General features: G+C 36.4%; 1 protein-coding gene across 1 annotated transcript in view; it reads right to left on the reverse strand.

Annotated features, from left to right (window-relative positions):
• Sntg1 (syntrophin gamma 1) overlaps positions 1-25,303 on the reverse strand; it is a 250,178-nt gene that overhangs the window by 173,851 nt on the left and 51,024 nt on the right. The window contains exons 2-3 of the mRNA XM_051197950.1: positions 15,582-15,635; positions 9,906-10,040 (exon numbers count right to left, since the gene is read on the reverse strand). Coding sequence (XP_051053907.1) covers positions 9,906-10,040; positions 15,582-15,608 — 162 coding nt within the window. The 5' untranslated portion in view covers positions 15,609-15,635. The remainder of the gene's footprint in view (positions 1-9,905; positions 10,041-15,581; positions 15,636-25,303) is intronic.

Raw genomic sequence — 25,303 nt, forward strand, 5'->3', positions numbered from 1 at the left:
AACAGACACACACAGCTAAACACTGAGACATACTCTTGGTATCCGGTTGAATAAAGGGGTCAAGACCATGCTGGAGAAACCCACAGAAAGAGCTGATCTGACCAAATGAGAGCACATGGACCACAGTCATAAAGGTGGGGAACCAGCATTAAACTGAACTAAGCCCTCTGAACCTTAGTGCCAGTAAGGAGGCCTGGACAGTTTATGAGGCCTCTGACAATGGAACCAGTATTTATCCCTAGTGCACAAATGGACTTTGGGAGTCCATTCCCCGTGGAGGGACACCCTCTCAACTCAGATACATGGAGGAGGGCCTAGGCCCTCCCTCAAATGATGTGACAGACTTTGATGATACCTCATGGAAAGTCTCACTCTCCCTGAGGAGTGAATGGGGGAGGTAGGGGGGACCACCAGGAGGTATGGGACAGAAAGGGAACTGGGAATTATATGCAAAATAAGATTGTTTCTAAATTAAAAATGAAGAAAAATGGCCATTGCAATTCTTTGAACAATTTCAAGGTTGCAAAATTTATTACTCAGTTACAATTAATCCTTATGCATTTTGAACACTAGTCACATGGTAGAACAATGATGTTTATTCACTCTGTTTCTCATCTTTTAATTTAATTTTATCTTTTGATGTATTCCACATCTTTTACAATTGTATTTAATGATTTTTTTTACAAATTTTATTTATTTGTTTATTGTTAAGTTATGAAACTGTTGGCCATTGACTATGGTTTCTTACTGGCTATCTCTGACTTAATTATTAACACATTTTATATTAATCTATATTTATATTAATGGAATCTCACTTTGGATATTAACCAGTTTTTAGGGTACACATCATGCTCAGCAGTAGATGGCCAAAAAAACAAACAACAACAATAAAGAAAAAACTCAACAGCATCTTTGAAGAATTTCTTTTTTAGACCTTATTGGTCCTTTTTCTATATAAGATTGCTTCCACTTTTATATTTTTATATGATCTCTTTGTATGTGAATGTATGTAGCTTTCTATGTATATGTGTTTCTTGTGCTTTGTCTTTATAGCTCTTTTTTTTTTTACTTCACCAATTCACTTTGCTTATTTTATTTTACTATCATCCTTTAGATGACTAGATATTTACTGAGAAGAGACAAAAAGGGAATCGAATCAGGTGGGTGGGGAAGTGGAGAAGAACCTGGAAGAGTAGGGGGAGGGAAACCATAAGCAGAATACAGTATAGGAAAAAAATCTGTTTTCAATTTAAAAAACAGAAAAAATGGAGCAAATAAAAGAAGTAAACCTTTTCCAAAGATAATAAACCTAAGCATGACAACTAAAAATAAAAACTCCTAATGGCATTCCATTATATCCACATATCAGTGACTTTCTCAGTACATTATTAGAGTTTCTTTCTTATAGCAAAAAAGGATTGATGTAATACGAGCTGTAATAGGTCTTAGTATAAAAGCCCCAAGTCTGATATAGGGTAAAATGCTTAGAGATCACAGAAAAGGAGAAAGCCAACGCCACTTTTACCACACTAGCTTCCCAGCAGAAAAGAGACCAAGTTCCTGCTTTCTCTGCCCTATATACCTTCCTCCACCCACAGATAAGCAGTGAGTTGAACTCTTGGAATCCAGTTGCAGAGAGGGAGGAGTGATGAGCAAAGGGGTCAAGATCAGGCTGGGGAAATCCACAGAAACAGCTGACCTGAACAAGGGGGAGCTCCTGGACTCCAGACTATTATCTGGAAAACCAGCATTGCACTAACTTGGGTCCCCTGAATGTGGGTGTCATTTATGAGCCCTGGACTGTCTATTGGTCCTCTGGAAGTGGATCAGTATTTATCCCTAGTGTACGAATGGACTTTGTGTGTCCATTCTACATACAGGGGTACTTTCTCATCATAGACACAAGGGATGTGACAGACTTTGATGATTCCCCCAAGGAAGGCCGCACTCTCCCTGGGGAATTGAAAGGGGATGATATGGGTGGTTGATGGGGCAACAGGAAGGAAGGGAGGGAGAGGGAACTGGGATAGATATGTGAAACACAATTCTTTCTAATTTAAATTTTAAAAATCTTGTATATAAAAATAGAACCAGATATATCTTGAAAATGCAGGTAGCAAAGACCTTATCAAAATGCAGGTAGTAAAGATTCTGCTTGAAGCCTTATGGATGGCTTGAAAATGGAAACAAATAAAGGAGTAGATAAACCACTTTGCTGAAATTGACGTAATACTGATGATAATTACTAGCATTTTGGCAATTCATATTTTATCCTTAAAATTGGTTTAATAAATGTTGAAATATGAAATTTTAACTGATATACAAACTTTAGTAATACTATAGATAAGGTACAAGCTTTAGAAAGCCCTACTAAGGAAAATACTAAAAATTTGATTAATAAGATACATGTCTTATAAGGATTTACTATTGATAAGATACCTGCTTTAGGAAAGACTTTCTACTGATAAGATACAAGCCTTCGAAAGTTTTACTAATGAGAATGAGAAGAATTTGGCTCATAAGATACAAATCCACAAAGGATTTAGTAATAAGATGCAAGTTTTAGAAAGGCATATCAATGTTAATATACAAGCCCTAGAAAGACTTATTAATGAAATTAGCAAAATTTGACATTTAGCATTGAAGCCTTAGAAAGACCGTCTAATGAACAGAAGAAAAATACCCATCACAGACAGAGGAATTTAGGGCAGAGCAAAGAGCAAGAGCACCATTGCATTGTGAAACTGAAGAGGAATGGCCTACAGTCATTAGAAAACAGCCTCAACTTATCCAGTTACCATTAAAAAATGACCATGAGATGATAGGCACCCCCAAGTCTATGCAGAAGTTAAGAGGGATCATGTATAAATGATACTTTTGAAGAGAATAAAGGAAGCAATAATTTCCTATGTTATACAATCAGCCTCTATGTAGCAGATGTTATATCTGTTGTGCATCGCAGAACGAAATTATCCCACAAGACTGGAAACATTTAACTACAGCAATATTGGAAGCTGATTCTCAATTGCAATGGAAAATATGGTACAGAGAGGAAGCTAGAATCATAAAAGAATGAAGTGGGGATAGAGGTATTGAATTTTCCCAAGACGAGCTTCTCAGGAAAGGTCAGTGGGTTGATTTGCAGACAGTTTAAATTTGAGGATCACACCTTGGCTTTGTGCTGTTTACCAGCTTAGAATGCAAGGGAACGGGTTAAAGAATCAGGAGGGAGGACTGATTTATTTACTAAAGTTAAATTAGCTCCACCGTGAAAGGCTTTCACTGATGTTTTGCAAAGATTGACTTCAACTGTAAATAGAATGATATCAGATCCAAAAGGTAGACAAATATCAATTGATTCTTTGGTTTTTGAAACTTCTAATTCAGAATGCAAAAGTGTGATTTCTTTTTAAAGGCAATATCAGTACAAATAGGTGAATGAATTTGAAATACAGATAACATTGGATCTCACACTTGGATCATGAAATTGTCAGATGTTGTGGGAAATAATGTCATTCGAAAAGGGCTTCTAGGCAGGTTCTTCCTAGAAACAATATTTTGTCTACATATAATCCAAACAGAAGGCTCCAGCCTTCTGGAGTGCAGAGAAGGAAAGGCAAAGGCTGGCTCTGGAATAAGGAATGTATATCAACAAGGGACAAGCAAGGTAATCTTGCTGTTGTGGAATTACTAGAGGGCCCTCTGTTCTACAGGCCCCAATACCAAAATTGATTCAATCATTCAAAGTCAATGCTGGATAAGTTCATCCATAGAGCAATTAAAAGACTGACTACCTGTTGTTAAAAAAACCACCATACTCTGGATAGAATATAAGACAGTGTGGCTTCAGTAGATAAAACAAAATTTCAGGAGAAACAACAAAACAAGTATTTTGGCAAACTACTATAAAGAATCAGATACCAAAACTAGAAATATAAATAAATGGAGTTGAATTTAAGTGTTTGAGACACACAAGTGCAGGTATAGTAATAATTTCACAAAATATTTTGGCATCTTAATTGGTCTCTTCAGTAGGTAAATACTCAACTTCTAGAGATTTGAACTTTATCTCATGTCAAACAAAGTGCAAGATGGACTGAGTGTATATAGGGACAAGAAGGACAGATAGGAAAATCAAAGCCATATATGGATTACATAGCAATGAGTTTATGGGGACATGATTTGTTGCAGCAATGCAAAATATAGATTAATATTCCTCCCATCTCAGAGGCAAATCATAAAATAAAGAATGCTTCTGAGAGAAATATTAAAAGGTATTATCAAGAAAAGTGACAGACTGCCAGGTTGTAGGTGAGCAGGGCACTAGGGCTGTTGGCTTTTCAAAGGTACCAACACCCTACCTTTATAATGATCAAAGGACAAACCTACATAAGTAAAAACAATGGTCTCGGCCATCAGAAAAATACAGGCACTACAATAACTACATCAGGAGCAGCTAAATAATCATTATGTTGAAGAATAAACAAGTATTTAGAATTGTCCTATATTTTTCATTAAAAAGAAAACTGGAAAACTGAAAATGTTAACAAATTTAAGAGCCATAAATAAGGTTGTTCAGCTAATGGGCTCTTTACAAACTGGAACTCTCTTTCCTTCTTTATTACATAAGCAATGGTCTATTATAGTGATTGATGTAAAAGACTGATATTTTTTTTACTATACCTTTACAAGAACAGGATAGAGAAAACTTTGCCTTCACAGTGCCTAATTATAATAATTACCAGCCTGTTAATTGTTGGATAATTCTTCCACAAGGAATATTTACCACCATCACCTCATAAATATTGTGTACAACAGCCATTAGAACTAATTCATAAACATATTCTCAAACTATAATTTACCATTGTATGTAAGATATCTTACTGACTGGTTCAGATGAAGATACTTTAGAAAAAAATTTAATAAAGTAAAGAAAATTTTCCCTTATTGGTGATTAAATATTGCTCCTGCAAAAATACAAAGAGGATATTTTTATTAATTATTTAGTGTATAAGATAGCTTTACAGAAAATTAAACCACAGAAAGTACAAATCAGGAGAGATTAATTATAAATTTTTAATGATTTTTTTTAAAAAAATGTTCTGACAAATTAACTAACTGTGGCCTTCAATTATTTTGGCAAATCAAGAAATAAGTAATTTATTTCAAATCTATTAAGGCTAAAAGAACTTAAATAGTTCAAAGAAATTACAAGCAGAGGCTGAGAGAGAATTCACTATTCTAGAAAAAAATTATAAGACACATATGTGGAATTGCATGGATCCAGAGCTGATTCTAATCTATCATTCTTTTTTTATTCATTCTCCTATTGGGATTCTTATGCAGACAAGATGCTTTAGAAGGAATGTTTTTAATCACACAGAGTATAAAGTTTCTCTAAGGAAAATGGAGACATTGTCAATTAGCATGAATACACCCAGCAGAAATTGTGGTAACTTTTACTAATGCAGAAATTGCCACATTACAGACAGAAGACAAACACTGGCAAAAAGCTTCTTGTAATTTTTGGAGAGACTAAAAATAAATATTCCCCAAATGAAGAGACTTTAGTTTATAACATAAACTAAGTGGATTTTCCCCTCACATATTAAAGGGAACATCAATTTCTTTACAGCTGCAAATTCATCTATAAAAGACAGACTATAAGTTTGGAAAATTAAGTAAAGTGGCTCAAAGACCTTATGATTCAACTTTTAAAAATCAGGATTATATGCTATTCTTCTGGCATTATTAGATTTTTCAGAACCTTTTTAATATCATTACTGATTCTAAGAATGTAGAAAGAAGTGCTTTAAATATTGAAACTTCTGAATTTATACCACATGATTCAGAATTAACTTATCAGTTACTTATCAGTTACAGTAAGTAGTCAGAAATAGAAACTGTCTATTTTATATTACAAACATATCACTTCTCTATCTACCAGTGAGGTAGAGCCAAGGGCATGTTAATTTTTTCTGTCCATCTAGGCAGCTATGAATTAACAACTTTGGACATGTAGTAATTCTGTGTCCTTGAATATTTGGGAATGTCTTAGAGGGATGCTTTTGCCTGGTTTAAACACTGACCAAGTGCCTGTCAATAAAGGTAATTGCAGGAAGGCAGATCGCTGCAATTACAATGCAGAAGGAAACAAGGACCTGATGGTGGGAAATAGGCTTCACATGTAGTTGAGGAATGTAATCAGTAAACTAGGACCTGTTAATGAAGAATGGGTATTTGTACATAGCTCAGGAGTGTAATCAGTAAAACTCTAAATGCATGAGAGAAATTTGTTCCCAGTAAATGATCAGATGATACTGAACTGTGGGAAGTAAATCCCAAGTTTGTTACATAAAGAAATAAGCTACAAGAAGAATCTACAGCAAGACATAGCCAATTCATTCATGACATTATAACATCAGGTACAACCTTTGCAACTGGTTTCATCCTTCAGAAGAATCCGTAAGCCCTATAAATTATTCATGATGCAAAGGCTGTATAGTTACTGTGTGATCTCACAGCTTGTAGCACAAATATCAGCCTCATACTTGTCTGCCAAGCCCTCTAACACAAGACAATGATGAAACTATTCAGATATTGGCATGAAATGTGATAGGAGCCTCAGAATTTCGTAAGAAATACTATGTTAATAAAAATGTTAATAAAAAATAATTTAAGAAAGATTTTTCCATCACTTGGCAAAATGCCAAGGAAATTATGAGGACATGTCTTACTTGTTCTTTGTATAGTCAAACTCCACTCAGTGCAGGAAATAACACAAAAGTGCTTGAAGAAATGAAATTAGTTCAATGAATATATTTCAATTGGCAGAGTTTGGAAAATTAAAATATATGGACCATCTAAGAGATAATTATTCAGTATTTCATTTGACATTTTTCCCGTTCTGAACTTTGCCAAGACAAGGTAGGAGTCCTTTAAAAATTCCTCTTTAAGAGAAAAGTCTGTCAGATATTGATGTGATAACTCTTGAACACACAAACCCAATTCAAAATTGGCTAAGTACATCAGTGAACATTTAACCAAATATGGTACATTAGTGTCAAGTAATCAGACAATGCTCAGCACTGATGACAGTGAGAACCACAGCAATTAAATACATGTTATCAAAAGTGGGAAATAAATAACAGGCTTTGTCCAAAGTGTGGAAAATTACCTAATTATCAATTATTTAAATATAAGATACTGTAGCTTATATTTAACATTATGGCATTGTGGTGCTGTCTCTTAAAACATAAAAAAGAAATATTAGTATTGTTTCCTCAAGTAATGTTGACATTTTTTACATATGGCTACACATAAAAAAAATTGACTTGTGGTAGCCAAATTATCTCCTGCATGTTCATGCAAGAATTTTTTAATAGGTATCAAAAGTTTGAAGCATTCTGAAAGCCCATCATTTTGTCTACAGATAAGTAGAGTGCTGTGTATTCTCACTATGGAATTCTGTGTTACCTTGGAAAAGAAATTCTTATACATGCTTCAATATGGATGAATGTTAAAGACATTAAGCTGAGAGAAATTACCAAAATAAATAAGATAAAACATTGGAAGATAGTGACTTCATGATGAGCTTAGAATGGTCAATAAACAAAAGGTCTAAGACTGATCATCAGTGACATAGAGGAAGAAGACACTGAGGGTTAGACTTGGTAGACAGTTTCAGTGTAGCATGATAACTTTTGAAGTAGATGTTACCACTAGTTGTACAATGTAAATATATGCTGACATTTAACAATACACTTTGAAATGGATACAGGAGTAGGTCTCATACTATGCACAATAATTTATCAAAGTTTACCTGAGAAGAAAAGCATGATCCCATGTTTAGACTATCTAACATGTGCTACTTATTTACATGCCAGTGTTTAGGGAATCTTGTATTTAATAAGAGAATTTTGTCATTGGTTTAGAAATCAGTAATTATAAGCATTCCAATATTTTAGTCCTTTTTTAGATGATTTTGACTATCATGAATGTTTTGTATTTATGCTACGCACACACACACACACACACACACACACATACATATATATATATTCTGCCTTAGTGGTGGTTTGGAGCATTTGAGAGAATATGATATCTGATCAATATGGAATTCTAATTCATGTTGGTCACTGTTATTTTTCTTCTGTTTCCTATTTCAGTAATTAATAGTTTTTATGGTCTGAAGCTTTCTGGATAGAAATTATGAACATGTCAAATTCATCTTTATATGCATTTTAGTTTGGTAATTTGTAAATTACATTTTTGCTTCATTTTCTAATTGCTTGTTGCTAGCTATGTAAATATATTTATCTTGAGATACTGTTCTTTTCCCCCAAAGTGTTACAAATTTCCGAGTTGTCCATCTATTGTAGACTTCCTAGAGTTTTCTCTGTAACAAATAATAATGTACAAATGCACCAGTTCTGCCTGCTCCTTTACAAATAGCATATTCTCTACCCACATTCTCAATCTGTCCCAGATGGAACACTCAGAAAAGACTTGACAAAAACTGAGATTCATGCTGATTCTCAATGTATCTCATTGATCAATAATCAGAAATATTGTTCCTTTTTTGCTGGAAATGTTTGTTATACATGGTTGATTAATTTTTTTCAAATATTTCCTTTTACCTTTATTGACATTATTATGAGTAACTTCTCCTTAAATCCGAAATCTTTTCTGCATCTGTATTTAATTTATATTGTAATTTCATGCAAAAGCTTCTGGAGCTGTGTGTTTTAGCTGTTTTGAATGGAAATCTTCGTGTGTGTGTGTGTGTGTGTGTGTGTGTGTGTGTGTACATGTGACATATATATATATATATATATATATATATATTCATATACAATCTTATGTTACATAGCAATCCCAGTTCCCTCTCCCTCTAGAACTCCTGTGCCCCCCACCAACTCCCCACCCCACCCCCAATCCACTCTCTAGGGAGGGTGAGGCACCCCATGGAGGATCATCAAAGTCTGTCACATTATTTGGGGCAGGGCCTAGGCCCTCTGCCTCGTGTCTAGGCTGAGAGAGTATCCCTTCATAGAAGAAAGGGCTCTCAGTCCATTTGTGCACTAGGGATAAATACTGGTTCCACTGCCAGAGGCCCCATAGACTTCCCAGGCCTCCTTACTGGCATTCATGTTCAGGGAGCCTGGTTCGGTCCTATGCTGGATGTTGTGATGGTGTCTTCAGTAATTGAACACAATGAATCAAAAACTATAGAACTTGTATTGATTTATGATTAATATTTTTTAAAATTAAAAGAAATGTGAGCTATCTTCCATAGTGTGCTGTACTACTAAAAGGTATACAAATACAAATTATTTTTATAAAACAATTAGTTTTGGGTTTTTTTTCCTGAAGTTGGATTCAACAAAACATCACACATCTGTTAGAACAGTGAATGTCCAGTCCTTGTTTAATACTATCCTGAATGTCTATAGACTCAATCAGATACAGTCTAAGGAGAAAATGATCCACATTGAATTCAGAAAGTTCTACCTTGAGTCTCTCTCTGAAATAATCTGGGAGATTATTTCTACCATCACAACACAATAACACCAGAAAGTGGTATTATCATAATAAGACCAGGGCAGAGGGGCTTACATTACATAACTAAAAACCAGCTCTGTACTCGATCATAATCAGAAAATACAGATAGCATTGTCTACCATATGAGAGCAAGGACTGAGTAGACAAAGTCTATAGTGTTTTGTGGCATAATCACTGTCCTCAAACAGGGGCATAGCTTATTGAGCAGTGTGAATACAAATTACCTACAGGATCATTGACTTGTTCCAAAGTAAGAGAAAATCTGTTCAATAATTTTCCTGAAGAAGCATTTTTATCATCAAAAAGCACAAGCAGAAAACATCAGTGGAAGAGATACTTACGCCGGAATAGAAAGGCTCACCAGAAACACACAGCACGTCTTGCTCCTGTAGCATCAGAAGATCTCTTGCAAGATGCAGCCGGACTTTAAAAGGTTCCTGATTGTCATCTTGTAGCAAGCAAACTCCTGTCTTTGTCTTTTGATAAAAAGAGCAAGAAAGAAAAATCATTCAACTCATGTGTTACAATTTCAAGAACTATTCACCGCAGACTGAGCTGTGTGATGCTTGAGAGCTAAGGGCAGGGCTTTCAGTGACTCATACATGATTTTACAGACACACTGAAGAGTGAATCATCCCATTAGGAGTGAAGAAGGTAAGGGAATGACTGTCATGCCAGAGAGACTTGACTGAGGCACAGGGGGAAAGAGAGCATCAAAGGTGCTGCACTTCACTGAGAAATGATGAAAATATTAATACTTAAAATGTGAAAGTAAGGGGTACATTGAGATCCATTTTATATTGCATGGAATTCAACATTTCAATGCTTGTAAGTCATACTTTGGGTACATATGTTCAGGACAATGGACCAAGTGTATAATCATTTCAAGTAACTCTGCTTACTCCAAAAGAAAGATAGGAAAGAACAACCATGCAAATCCATGGGTATCCATGACCCATCCTTCGCTCAGTGAACATTTAGCCACTTTCTGTCTCTGGCATAAAATTTGAAACTGAAAATACATGCTTAGGGGTTCTTAGATTTCCACTATATTATCACCTCTAGTTGTCAGCACTATGCGTCTTTGCATTTGTATACACACACACACACACACACAAACACACACACACACACACACACACACACACACCTTTGTACCTATAATAAGATGAAACTACATAAAATAACAAATATATTTAAAAAACAGATTTTTTATTATAAACTAGAGAATTTTTATTGCAAGCTCTTGCTTTTACTTAACACATTTTAAGGAATTGTGCAAACAGATTAAAGACCTCTAAATTTTTTTCTCATCTTACTGTGAATCCAAAAGTCAACATAACCAATGACTACTTCAAAAGATGTTCCTTTTCTTTAATAACTACTGAGTCATATTTGGATTACTGGATTAATACATGTGCATGTGTATTCATCTTATTTAAGCAAAGGGTGTAGTTAAATAAATAATGCCAAGCTTGATTTTAGTCTGATTTCCTAGAATGCCCTATAATGTTTATGCAAATACACTTAACATTTAATATTGGTGCTTCTGGTATTATTTTTTTTGTGTGGAGGGCATTGTAATCAGATTGATGTGTTTATTTTTCACAAAGAATTAAATCTCAGTCAGATATTTGGTATTCAGGATACAGAATGATTGCAAATTTTTTTGAGTTTGTTGGTGTTTTATAACAGTCATGAAAACACCATAGGAACAAATGTCTGAAGAACATTTATAGACATTTCAAAAACTGCTGCAAATTTTGTCCTTTTCCTAAGCTGAAATGCACTCAATAATTTCTAAAACTGAAGTCAACAACTCAGATACCAAATTTTAAAATCAACCATCCTGATACACAAAATTCAAAGGTGTATTTATTTATATTAATAAACTGGGGAATAGTAATATAACATATTAAATCACCCTGTTTCTTTAAACCTTTATGTTTCTATAGAAGCAGATAACTTTGTATGTATAATAAAAACATTATAGCTCATAATATGCAGCAGCCTAGAATGTGAGCCAAGATTTCCGGTCAGTGTCCTTTGGCTTCCTGTTACAGGCAGTATATATAGTTCAAGATGTTCCTTTTATATATTAGAGCAAAGTCTTCATTGATGTCTCACAGAGCAACACAGGAGCCGGTTGCCAAAACGTTCTCAGATTACATATGTATGTGATATAGAATTGATTTTGTTTCCAAGGGTTCACAAACATCTTTGTTTTCCTTTGAATGGTGATCAGTATTTTAGATAATTAAAACTGACTATTATTGAAAATAATTTTTGTCATAGAGTATATTCTGATTATAGTTTTCCCTACCACACCACATCCAAACACTTCCCACCTCCCAAGCTGTCCAACTCCACACATCCATACATTTTTCCTATCTTTACAAGGAGAAAACAGAAAATAAAATTAAAAAAGAAATATACACACAAAGAAATAGACATACATACATACAAACACGCACACAAAACACATAAAAATACAGAATCAGAAACCATAATAAACCAAGTATCAATAAAAATGTTAAAGCCCAAACAAAGAAGTATGTTATTTAAAAAGGAGAAAGAAAACCAGTATATCTACAAAAGTGACATTGAATTTGTATTGTGCAACAATTATTGTTGGGTATAAAGGCAACACCAAAGGGTGTTTGTATTCCCAATGAGACTTCATTAGAGAAAGTGAAATTTTCTTTTCTAAACAGTTATAAATTGGAGACATCTTCTTATTAATTGGAGATCATGTCCATGTCTGCTCTAGGACACCATTAGAAAATTCTGTGTAGGACCTGTACAAACTGACAAATTTTTTGTGAAGTCATATGTTCATTAGTTCCCTTTGTCTGGAAGTCACTCTTCTCTTGAAGTTATCTTTCTGCTCTTACTCTTATAATCTTTCCACATCACTCCCTGACCTAATGAAGAGAAACTTGATGAAGAAATCCAATCAGAATTCAGTGTTTTAAACTCTTACTCTCTGTACATTGTCTAGTTGTGGGTCTAGAGAAACTTCCTCTGGCAATGGCTGAATGAGTCATTGATATACATGTATAGTAGAATATCATTTAAGAGTCATTTTTATTGCTATGCTCCTTCTGCAGAAGAGCAAATTTTGGTTTTGCCTAGGACCATGAGCCATCTAGCTCAGGTTCTTGACAACCCAAGCAGTGTTAGGCATGAATTTTCTCATGTAGAGTGGTCTTTAAACCCAATTGGAGAATGGCTAGTTATACCCATGGCATTTGTAGCATTTTTTCTTGCAGGCAGGTCAACATTGTATTCGTGAAAGGTTTGTAGGTGGGTTGCTGGTTAGTTTTCTCCTCTGGTAGTGTGCATATATATTACCTTCTAGTTCAACGAATACTCATCAGTAGGATGAAGACTCTAGTTAAGTACCAGCTCAGCTTCATTTTTCTGTGTCCAATAAGATATATAAGTATTCTATTTAGCAAAAGGACTTTAACCTCAGTTAGTGAAGAACAACTAATAGGTTTGGCAATAGCCCAAGTTGTTAGGTTTTTTTCATGGGACCATTTGGCTAAAAACTTAATTATTTGTAGGCCAATCCTGACACTGTGTGTTTAACTTGGAGGTGAAAGATACCCAGTCAGGGCATTGTCTTTGCCATTATTTTGTGATTCCATGAGAACCTTAAATTTAAGAAGCTCATAGGTTCCAGGTGACTATACAAATATCCAAATATCACTTAGAGTTACTCTATATTTATACCTGATGTATATATATATATATATATATATATATATATATATATATATAGTGTGTGTGTATGTGTGAGTGTGTATGTGTGTGCTCCTGCACACGTGTGCCCATATGTGGCATACATAAATCAATCTCTCTCTCTCTCTCTCTCTCTCTCTCTCTCTCTCTCTCCCTTCCTCCCTCTCTTCACTTTTCCTTTCCTTCCTTTTTTGATGATGAGTGAAAGGTGCATGTATTTGTGAGTATGTGAAGTATTTAGATTAGAATATAGTTAAAAACTACATCAGTTTAAGAAAATTGTTTCAACGGACTCTTAGCACCCATAAACACTCCAGCCATGAGTAACTGACTATGTATAAGGCATGGATTTTCTTCTATTAAGCAAACTTTTCAACCAATTAGGCAGATGATGATTATCTACAAAGTAAGCAGTCTATTAAACCTTTAGTGATAGCTTGCTAAGTTAATCATTGTTCTGGTCACAATTTTAAAGCTGCATAAGACTAATTATTGCTCCACTCCAAGGTTAAGCTACTATGCTAATCAATGTGGAAATGCTTTAAAAAGATAAAACTAGATCTACCATATTATCTAGCAATACAAGTGTGGATATATACTAAAGTTAATATTGTGTCTCAGAGATAATTCCATGGCTATGTCTATTCCCTTTTTATTCATAGTAGAGAAAAAATGGAAACAACCAAAATGCTTTCCAACTGATGAATTCTAATGAACATGCACTTTGCATGCAATGTAAAATACTACTCAAATGTAAAGAAAAATAAAATAATGAATTTTACAGCTAAATTGATGGAACTAATAGTATTATACTGAATGAAGTAACATATAACCCCAAAGAAAATTGGCAGATGCTGTATTTAATTTATGGATCACAGCTCTGAATATTCATATTGAGTATATAATCTGAAATGACCTAAGAAGCTGGGAAAGTAAAAAGAGACCATGGGGATATGGTTCTCTAGAGAGAGGGAGAGGCTTTGTTATCCTTCAGGAGGAGTGGGTACGGGGTGGATTGGGGGCAAGTAGAGGAGAGTAAAGGGAGGGGTGGGAATGGGAACTATGGTTGCTGGGTAAAATTGAATAGCTATCAAAGAGAAAAATGGGACATTATGAAAAGCTTCTGTAAAGGACACTATTGTGACAAAGCTCTACCCTACAGACTGAGAAAAGAATTTTTACCACCTGTTCATTTGATACAGTATTAGTACCCAAGCTATACAAAGAACACATGAATCTAGATATTAACACATTAATAATGCAGTTTATAACTAGGGTACAGATCGAAATAGATACTTTTCTATAGGAGAAATCAAATGCCTGTGAAACATTTAAATGTTCAACACCCTTTACTCATTGTATGAAGGTAAATAAAAATTTCAGTGATATTCTGTGTTATACCTGCCAAAATATCTACAACAATAACACAATTGAAACTTCACACTGGTGAGGATGTGGAATAAGAGAACACTTATCTATTGCAGGTGGAAGTTCAAAGTTGTACAGACATATGGAAACAACATGGTGCTTTGTCAGAAAATTTTGGATTATTCTGCCTCAAGATCTAGCTATACAACTCTTACGCATATACCCAAATGATTCTTCATTCTACCTCAGAGATATTCCATAAAATATGTTCATTGCTACTCTATTCTTAATAATCAGAAACTGAAAAAAACCCGTGTATCTCAAAAGATGAGTAGATTTTAAAATGTGGCTCATTTACACAAAATAGTTCAATACCTTCCTTCTGTCTCTTTGTGCAATGCATGTCTTATGGAGAAGAGCAGCCCATTATAGTTCTGTTTCCTGAGACCCAAGGTTTCCCAAATGACTTTGTCTTCCTTCCTTCCTTCCTTCTTTCCTTCCTTCCTTCCTTCCTTTTTTCTTTCTATATTTCTTTCTCTCTTCCTTCCTTCCTTTTTCTCATTTCCTTCCTTCCCCACTCTCTTTATTTCTTTTGTTTTTGTATTTAGTTTTGATTTTTCTGTGTAACTATCGTGAAGCTCAAGATTTAGACCAGGCTGACATGGAACTCACAGAGATCTTCCTGCCTCTGCCACACAAGTGCTGGGATTAAATGTACAAAAAGAATGGTTCACAGCCTCCCAGGTACAACCGTAGCTTTCTACATTTAAGGAATAAAAAGTACATTGGTGGTGATGAGTCCTTTACTCATTCTCTAAGAAAAGTGGTGTTTCATGTTCATAGAGTCTGGCAAGATGTTTTCTGGTTACAAATTATAACAAGCAGAAAATCTTTTGACTTACCTCCTCACAGGTACTTCTGAAATCCATGTGCTGTGGCACTATGAAGTTTGTGGTCTATAAAGACATAAAGAGTGATTCGTTAAATGGAGAATGGATCTCAACACAGAACATAGCACTAGCAACCAAAGTAATGCTGGAGAAAACATTATAGATGGCCAGCTATAAGCAACAACTCATGAGGGAAAAAAAGACATTAAAATGTTCATCTCAACCTATGATAAAACAAAAAGTATGAACAACTTCCAGTCATTTAGTGTGATGAAGAATATCTCAATGCTCTTCACTTGGCTTCTTACAGGATGGGTAGCTGTGGTATTAACATCTTTCCTCAGGTTCTTCCTCAATTGTACCATTTCTTTGCAATCTCAGTTTTTGAGAGGGAGAACTTCAAAAAGAGCAATTAAATATTGCCTTTCATCTGCTTATCTTTGTAATTTTCTTATGGTTTTATTATTTTATTTTACATATTGATCCCAGTTCCCTCTCCCCCCTCCATCCCGCCCTCCCTCTCTCCCTTCCTTCCTCCCTCCCTCAATTTTTCCCTCTCTACCCCCCTCACATGCACCCCAACAACCCTCCCCTCCCATCCTCCCATCACTCCACATGTAGGGTGATGCCATCCAGGAGGGCTCATCTAAATCTGTCAAGTCATTTGAAGTAAGGACTAGGACTTTTCTCCTGTCTCTATGTTAAGCGAGTCCCTCCATGGGGGATGTGCCCACAAGGTCCTTTTGTGCACCAGGAATACTACTGGTTCCACTGTCTGAGGTCCAGTACACTAGTCAGGACTTCTAGCTGAGAACCATGTTCGGGGGGGGGGGTTCTGAGTCAGTCCCATCCTGGATTCCCAGCTATCAGTCTGGGGGCCGTTAGTTCCTTGTTCAGATCAGCTGTCTCTATGTGTTTCTGCAGCCTGGTCTTGTTCTCCCTGTCTGCCTCTGGATTCTAGTTTGGCTCAGTGTTTAGTTGCAGGTATTTGCTTCTGTTTCCAAGAGGTACTAGATGAGGGCTCCATGATGGTAGATAAGTTAGTTGTTTATCTCATTATCAGGGAAGGGCATTTATGGTAGCCTCTCCACAGTTGCTCAAATTGTTAGTTGGCGGCAGTCTTGGAGGTCTCTGGACATTTCTTTAGGTTCAGTTTTCTTTTCAAACCTATAATGGCTCCCTCATATTACCTCTCTCTCTCTCTCTCTCTCTCTCTCTCTCTCTCTCTCTGTCTCTCTGTCTTCTATTCCTCCCCTGACTCAATCTTCCTAGTCCCACTGCTTTCCTCTCCTCCCCTTCCCTTTCTCCTAGTTCTTTCTCCACTCACTGCCCCCCTCACTCCCCATACGGTCTTGAGAACTTGTCCCTTCTGTGAGGGACCTTGTATGAATCTTTTAGAGTCCACCTTGTACCCTAGTTCCTCTGGTGGTGGTGTGAATTATAGGCTGGAGATCTTTGCTCTAGGTCTAAAATCCATGCATGAGCAAGTACATACCATGTACATCTTTTTTTTTTATAACTGGGTTACCTCATTCGGGATGGTTTCTTCAAGTGCCATCCACTTTACTGCGAATTGCAAGATTCCATTTTTTTTTTCTGCAGAGTAGTATTCCATGGTGTAGATGTGCCATATCTTCTTTATCCATTCTTCAGTTGAGGGGCATCTAAGTTGCTTTCAGGTTCTTGCTATTACAAATAATGCTGCTATGAACACGGTTGAGCACATGTCTTTATTGCATGGATGTGGATCACTTGGGTATATGCCTAAGAGGGGGATTGCTGGGTCCTGTGGTATTCTGATACCTATTTTCCTGAGGAACTGCCTCTAAACTAATCTCTAAAATGGCTGTACAAGTTTGCACACCACCAGCAATGGGGGAGTGTTCCCCTTTCTCCACATCCTCTCCAGCATAGACTGTCATTGGAGTTTCTAATTTTAGCCATTCTGGCAGGAGTAAGATTGTGTCCCAGAGTTGTTTTGACTTGAATTTCCCTGACAGCTAAAGATGTTGAGCACTTTCTCAAGTGTCTTTAAGCCTTTTTGATTTCCTCTATTGAGAATTTTCTCTTCAGTTCTGTGCCCTATTTTTAATAGGGTTATTTGGTGTTTTGTTGATTAGTTTCTTGAGTTCTTTGTATAGTTTGGAGTTCAGCCCTTTGTCAGAGGTAGGATTGGTGAATATTTTCCTAGTCGGTGGGCTGCGGTTTGCTGTAGTCAACTGTGTCCTTTGCCTTACAGAATCTTCTAAGTTTGAGGAGGTCCCATTTATTAATTGTCTGTCTCAGTGTCTGTGCTATTGGAGTTATGTTCAGAAAGCAGTCTCCTTATACCAATTTGTTCAAGGGTACCTCCCACTTTCTCTTCTAAGAGGTTCAGTGTGGCTGGATTTATGTTGAGGTCTTTGATCCATTTGGACTTGAGTTTTGTGCATGGGGACAGACATGGGTCTATCTGCAGTCTTCTACACACCATCATCCAATTGTGTCAGCACAATTTGTTGAAGATGCTTTCATCCCCCATTGTATACTTTTAGGTCTTTTGACAAAAATCAGGTGTTTATAGGTGTGTGGGTTAATATCAGAATTTTTTATTTGATTTCATTGGTCTACTTGTCTATTTTTGTGCCAATACCAGGCTTTTTTCAGGACTATAGCTCTGTAGTAGAGGTTAAAGTCAGGGATAGTGATGCCTCCTGAAGTTCTTTTGTTGTACAGGGTTGTTTTGGCTATCCTGGGTCTTTTGTTTTTCTATATAAGTTTGATTATTATCCTTTCAAGGTCAGTGAAGAATTGTGCTGGAATTTTAATGGGGATAGCATTGAATCTTAGATTGCTTTTGGCAAGATTGCCATGTTTACTATGTTCATCCTACCTATCCAAGAGCATGGGAGAACTTTCCATTTTCTGGTATCTTCTTTAATTTTTTCCCTTAAAGACACAAAATTCTTACTACATAGGTCTTTCACTTGTTTGGTGTTACCCCAATATATTTTTTGTTGCTTGTGGCTATTGTAAAGGGTGATGTTTCTCTCATTTCTTTCTCAGCCCATTTGTCGTCTAAATAAAGTAGGGCTACTGATTTTTTTTGCATTTATCTTGTATCCTGCTAGTTTGATGAAGGTGTTTATCAGCTGTAGGAGTTTCCTGGTAGAGGTTCTTAGATCACTTATGTAAAATATCATATCATCTGCAAATAGAGAAAGTTTTACTTCTTCCTTTTCAATTTGGATCCCCTTGATCTCCTTTTGTTGTCTTATAGCTTTAGCTAGATCTTCAAGTACAATATTGAAGAGATATGGAGAGGGCAGCCTTGTCTTGTTCCTGATTTTAAAGGAATCACCTTAAGCTTCTCTCCATTCAGTTTGATGTTGGCTGTTGGTTTACTGTATATTGCACTTATTATATTTAGGTATGTTACTAATAACCTGATCTCTCCAAGACCTTTATCATGAAAGTGTATTTTATGAAAGAATTTTTCATCATCTAGGGAGATGATCAAGTGGTTTTTCTTTTTTAGTTTGTTTATATGTTGGACCACATTGATAGATTTTCGTATATTAAACCATCCCTGCAACACAAGAATGAAGCCTTCTTGGTCATGGTGGATGATTCTTGGATTCAGTTTGCCAATATTCTTCACTGAAGCCATCTGGCCCTGGGCTTTTTTTGGTTGCAAGGCTTTCGATGACTGCTTCTATTTCATTAGGGGTTATAGGTGTATTTAAGTTGTTTGTCTGTTCTTGATTTAATTTTGGTAAGTGATAGTTACCCAGAAATTTGTCCCTTTCTTTTGAATTTTCAAATTTTGTGAAATACAGGTTTTCAAATTATGACCTGAAAATTGTCTGGATTTCATCTGTGTCCGTTGTTATGTTCCCCTTTTCATTTCTGATTTTGTTAATTTACATGTTCTCTCTCTGCTTTTTCGTTAATTTGGATACAGGTTTGTCTACCTTGTCGATTTTCTTGAAAAAGTAACTCTTTGTTGCATTGATTTTTTGTATTGTTTCCCTGGTTTCTATTTTATTGATTTCAGCCCTCAAGTTGATTATTTCCTGGTGTCTTCTCCTCCGGGCTGAGTTTGCTTCTTTTTGTTCTAAGGCTTTCAGTTGCGCTGTTAATTCTCTAATGTGACTATCCTCTGTTTTCTTCATATGGGCACTTAGTACAATGAACTTCCCTCGTAACACTGCTTTCAAGGACCCCATAAGTTCAGGTATGTTGTGTCCTCATTCTCGTTGAATTTTAGGAAGTCCTTAATTTCTTTCTTTATTATTTTTTTTTATCCAGTTATGGTGCAATTGCACATTGTTCAGTTTCCATGAGTTTATAGGGTTTCTGTGATTTGTGTTGTTGAATTCCAATTTTAAAGCATGGTGGTCTGATAGACACAGGGGACTATTCCAATTCTTTTGTATCTGTTGAAGTTTGTTATGTAGCCTAGTATGTGTTCGATTTTAGAGACTGTTCCATGTGGAGCAGAGAAGAAGTTATATTCTTTTGTGTTTGGATGGAATGTTTTATAGAGGTCTGTTAACCCCAATTGAGACATAACTTCTGTTAGTTCTTTTCTTTGTTAAATTTCTGACTGGAGGTCCTGACTAGTGGTAAGTGTGTGAGGTTAATGTGAGCTTTGAGTTTTAGTAGCATTTCTTTATGAATGTGGATGCCTTTGTATTTGGAGCATAGATGTTTAGAATTGAGACTTTGTGCTGATAGATTTCTCCTGTGATGAATAGGAAATGACCATCTTCATCTCTTTTGATTAATTTTTGGTTTCAAGTCTAATGTGTTAGCTATTAGGCTAGCCACACTTGCTTGCTTCTTGGGTCCATTTGATTGGAAGATCTTTTCCCAGCCCTTTACCCTGAGGTAATGCCTATCTTTGTAGCTTAGATGTGTGTCTTGTATTCTGTCTTTATATCCATTCTGTTAGCCTGTGTCTTTTTATAGGTGAGCTTAAACCATTAATGTTGAGGGTGAGTAAGGACCATTGATTGTTAAATCTTGTTTGTTTTAGATTTGTAGCTGGCAGTGGTATTGTGAACGTATTTGTTCTGCTTTACCCTTGGGTTCTGGTGAAGTGGGATTATCTATTGCCTATTTCTTTGTGAGCGTAGTTAAGTTCCTTGGGTTGGAGTTTTCCTTCCAGAACTTCATGTAGGGCTTGATTTGTAGATACGTATTGTGAAAATCTGGCTTTTTCATTAAATGTCTTGTTTTCTCCATCATAAATGATTGAGAGTGTTGCTGGGTATAGTAGCCTGGGCTGGCATCTGTGGACTCTTAGTACTTGTAGAACATTTATCCAGGACCTTCTGGCCTTGAGAGTTTCCATGGAGAAGTCAGGTGTAATTTTGATAGGTCTGCCTTTATTTGTTACCTGTCCTTTTTCCTTTGCTGCTCTTAATATTCTTTTTTATTCTGTATGTGAGCTGTTTTGATTATTATGTGTTGAGGGGTCTTTTTTCTTTGCTCCAGTCTATTTGGTGTTCGATATGCTTCCTGTACTTTCATGGTCATGTCCTTCTTCAGATTGGGAAAGTTTTCCTCAATGATTTTATTGAATATGTTTTCTGTACCTTTGATCTGGGCTTTTTCTATACCTATTATTCTTAGGTTTTGGCCTTTTCATGGTGCCCCACATTTCCTGGATGTTTAGTGTTAAGGATTTGTTGGATTTACAATTTTTTGGTTGATGAATCTATTTTCTCTAGTTTATCTTCCTCGCCTGAGATTCTCTCTTCCATCTCTTGAATTCTGTTGGTTATGCTCGTATCTGTAGTTCCTGATCGTTTGCCCAGTTTATCTATTTTCAGCATTCCTTCAGTTTGTGTTTTCTTTAATGTCTCTATTTCAGTTTTCAAGTCTTGAACCATTTCCTTCATCCATTTAATTGTTTTTTTTTTTTTTTTCTTGGCTTTCTGTACTTTCTTTAAGAAATTTATTCATTTCTTCCAATTTTTTGTTTGTTTTTTCTTCCATTTCTTTAGGAGGGGATTTTCTCACATCGTCTTTGAGGGCCTCTGTCATTTTTATGATGATAATTTTTAAGTCGTTCTCTTCTGCTTCATCTGCTTTGGGGTGTTCATGTCTAATTGGTGTAGATTCCCTAGATTCTGGTGATGTTATGCTTATCTTTCTAATGTTAGGTGTTTTCTTGTATTGCTGTCTTCCCATTGCTTCTTCCAGTAGGTGTAGGTGGGGTCTCTCTCTCTCTCTTTCTCTCTCTCTTTCTCTCTCTCTCTGGTACTCCCCAGGTGGGCTTAGGTGGGTCAGAGGTTCCATGTCTATATCTCTGGGTGGTCCAAGCTCTTTAGGAGGTCTCTCCTCAGGCAGGGGCCTGGCAATAAGTGTCAAAGATCAGGCTCCAGCAGAAGACCAGCAATGCAGTCAAAGATCCTGAAGGCCGGGACTCAGGAGTTCTGTGTGCCTATAGGTGGATCTAGCCTGGGCTTGGCACTCTCCAGCTGAGGCCTCTTTATCAGAAGCCTGGTGATGGGGGTCAAGTACTCAGCATACAGTGGCTCAGGATGGCCCCAAGAGGATAGGCAGATCTCTGGGAGGGGTGCGGCCTCCAGTAGAGGACCAGCGGTGGGGGACAAAGACCAAGCAGGTGAGGGTTCCAGCTGGTCCCACTTGTACAGGCAGTTCTAGTGTGCTCAGAACATGTCCAGGAAGTTTCCCAAAGGATGGTAGGATTGTTGGCTCCACCCTCTGTCCCAGTGCTCAACCAGAGCAATGGGACAGCGGGCAGGGTAGGGCACGGGGTGGGGAGAGGGCAGGCTGTTGGTGGAGGTGGATGGGTGTGTATCAGAGCACCAGGAGTGCTCTCGATGGGGACAGGACACGGAGGGAGCGAGATCTGGGTCCAATCCAGGGAGTTCCCAGGGAATGGTGTGGTGGGGATTCCACCGGAATTGGTCCCAGACTCAACTCTAGCAGAGGCCTGGCAATGGGGGTCAAAGACAAAGGGGGTCAAAGACAATGGGGGTCAAAGACTAGGCTGAGAGTCAGGATGCTTCCATACCAATAGTGGGATCTAGCTGGGGCCTGCCACTCTCCAGCTGAGGCCTCTTTAGCAGAGGCTGGGTGATGGAGGTCAAGGATCTAGCCTGCAGGGACTCAGGGTGGCCCCAAGGGGATAGGTGGATCTCTGGGAGGGGGCCAGAACTCCAGTAGAGGACAGGCGGTTGAGGTCAGAGCTACTCTTTTAATTTAAATGCTACATGTATGAATAATTCCCTCTGAAACTTTAATTTTATTCAGAAAAAAAAATGTTATACAATAAAGCAAATTACTCATCAGTTTGCATAAGATAATTAAAAATAAAACTATCCAACAAAATTTAACCTAAAGATGACTATATAACTAAGTAATGAAGACAGATTTAAATGCATGTAATGTTTTAAAACTTTCATTTTAGCATTCTGTTAACAATATATATTAAACTTCAGCGAGCCATGGATTGCAAAAAAATAAAACAAAATAAAATAAAAAAAAAAAATAAAGCAATTCTATACTCTAAAACAAAACAGCGCCCAGCTAAGTATAATGGGTATACAAACAAATCTTTAGAGAAAAATGTGTAGTTTTTGAAGTAGAAAATTCTAGTACTCAAGATTTCTTCCTATGTCACAATGTCTTGCATGCAGACCAAGGGATGCTTAATCAGGTAAGTGCGGAAAAACTGTATGGGAAGAGCCTTCACGGTCACTGACACTGCTTGGCTCTCGCACAAGTGAAAGTAGTCATTTCCAGAAAAGAAAACTCTTTTATGTAACATTTAATGTATACAAAATATGTTTTGTGGATTGTCAGCCTAATTTTATTTTGCTAAAATACATATGATGACTGGTTGCCATGAACTTAAACAAGAAAAAAATCATTAGCCATTAAAAAAACAACCTTATAATCAAAAGTCTTTCCTTTCTGCATAAGATAACTTGCATTACTTGTGAAAACAGAAAGAGAAGCATATAGACCTCTGAATTCAATTCATTACATACATGTAAAGAGGAAGGAGGAGGAGGAAAAAGCATTTCCATCCAGCATTTGGAACACAGAGGCAGGGAAAATAAGCCTTGGGGTGGACTAGCAAGTTAGACTGGCCAAATCAGTTAGCTCTAGGTTCAGATTGCATCCATGTCTCAAGAAATAAACTGGAGAATAATTGAGAAAATACCTTGGTACTGACCTCTAGCCAACATGCACATATATGCAGAAGTGCAACTATACAAACATATATGTGAATACCCATAATAAATAAATATAAATAAATGTTAAAATTAATTCCTTGCTGCTAATAATTGACCAGGGATATAAACATGAAGATACTAAGCAATATTCTAAACCAAACCTCAGAGATTCCTATACTAAGTATAACATTAGCATATACAGCTTAAGATGTGTTATTTCATAACAATATTATTCATTTAACAGGGGTTCTATATATATTTTTTAAAATAATACTATATCATTTTCAAAGTTATATATAGTTTTATCATATTCTTTCCTTCTTCCAAGTCTAGATCCTCTCCTACTACCTATCACTCAATTTTAAGTTCTTCCTCAAAAAAGAAAAAAAAAAGCAAAAAAGTAAAACAACCCCCCCAACCAAGAAAACAAAATATAACCACACATAAAAGAGAAAAAGACCAAACAAGCAAACAAAACAAGATAACATACTCACACACACTAACAAAAAACAAAACAAAACAAACAAACAAACAAAAACAGGTATCTATTATGTCTTGATCAACTACTCCTGAAAAGGAGGCCTGTCCAGATATGTTTGATATGCTTGTGTCATTATAATCAAGAAAACTGGTTTCCTCTCTCCCAGTTGGTATTAATTATCGTTCATGCTGAGAGCTACTGGATACAAGAGACCATGGGAATGCACAGCACTGAGAACTTGTATTTACCAAGTCAATCCACTTGATAAGCCCCACTTGGCAAAGCCACTCAGTCTGTGACATTCGGGTACCAGAAACAAGGAACAGTAAAGAGATAATCAGGAAATTACCCACAAGAGAAGAGGTAATTGTCAGAGAGGAAAAGACCTATGGGGTACCTTTCAGAAGTGTTTAAGAGAAACACTCTCCTAATAGTCGGCCTCAGATAGTTCTCACTCTGGATTCTGAAGATCCCCTGGTCTCAAACACAAGGGAAAGAAGGGGCTGAGTAGTGCATTCCCCTAACATCCTAAGTCCTTTCCTTGTATTTTTTTTATCTTTCCCTCAGAATGGGACAGATGAAATCTAAGGAAGAAAAACAAAGCTTTTTGTCTTTTTACATAATTTAAGCCAATTCTAGCCAACTTAATGACTTCATTGATTTCATATAAAAAAGTTGAAAGCTAGGTTCTTATTAATTCACCCATGTATTTTGTATATGCATATGTAATATATTATATATTACATATAAAATATGATATATTTATATTATATAATATATAACATGTTGTATAGTTTATATATAGATACAGATAAACCAAATATCATTATGCCCAAATTAGACAAGACAAAACAACAGAAGGAAAAGAGCCCAAAAGAAGGCACAAGAATCAGAGACCCACTCATTTTCACACTCAGAAATATCATAAAAACACTAAAACGGAAGCCCTAGGTCCTGGGCTATCTAATTTCTGGTTTTTGATTGCACAAGCAATGTTGAATATGGGTTCCATTTCATGGTGTGGGCCTTAGGTATAATCAGTTATTGATAGATTA

This window comes from Phodopus roborovskii, unplaced genomic scaffold, assembly GCF_943737965.1.
Source record: "Phodopus roborovskii unplaced genomic scaffold, PHOROB, whole genome shotgun sequence".
NCBI lineage: Eukaryota > Metazoa > Chordata > Mammalia > Rodentia > Cricetidae > Phodopus > Phodopus roborovskii.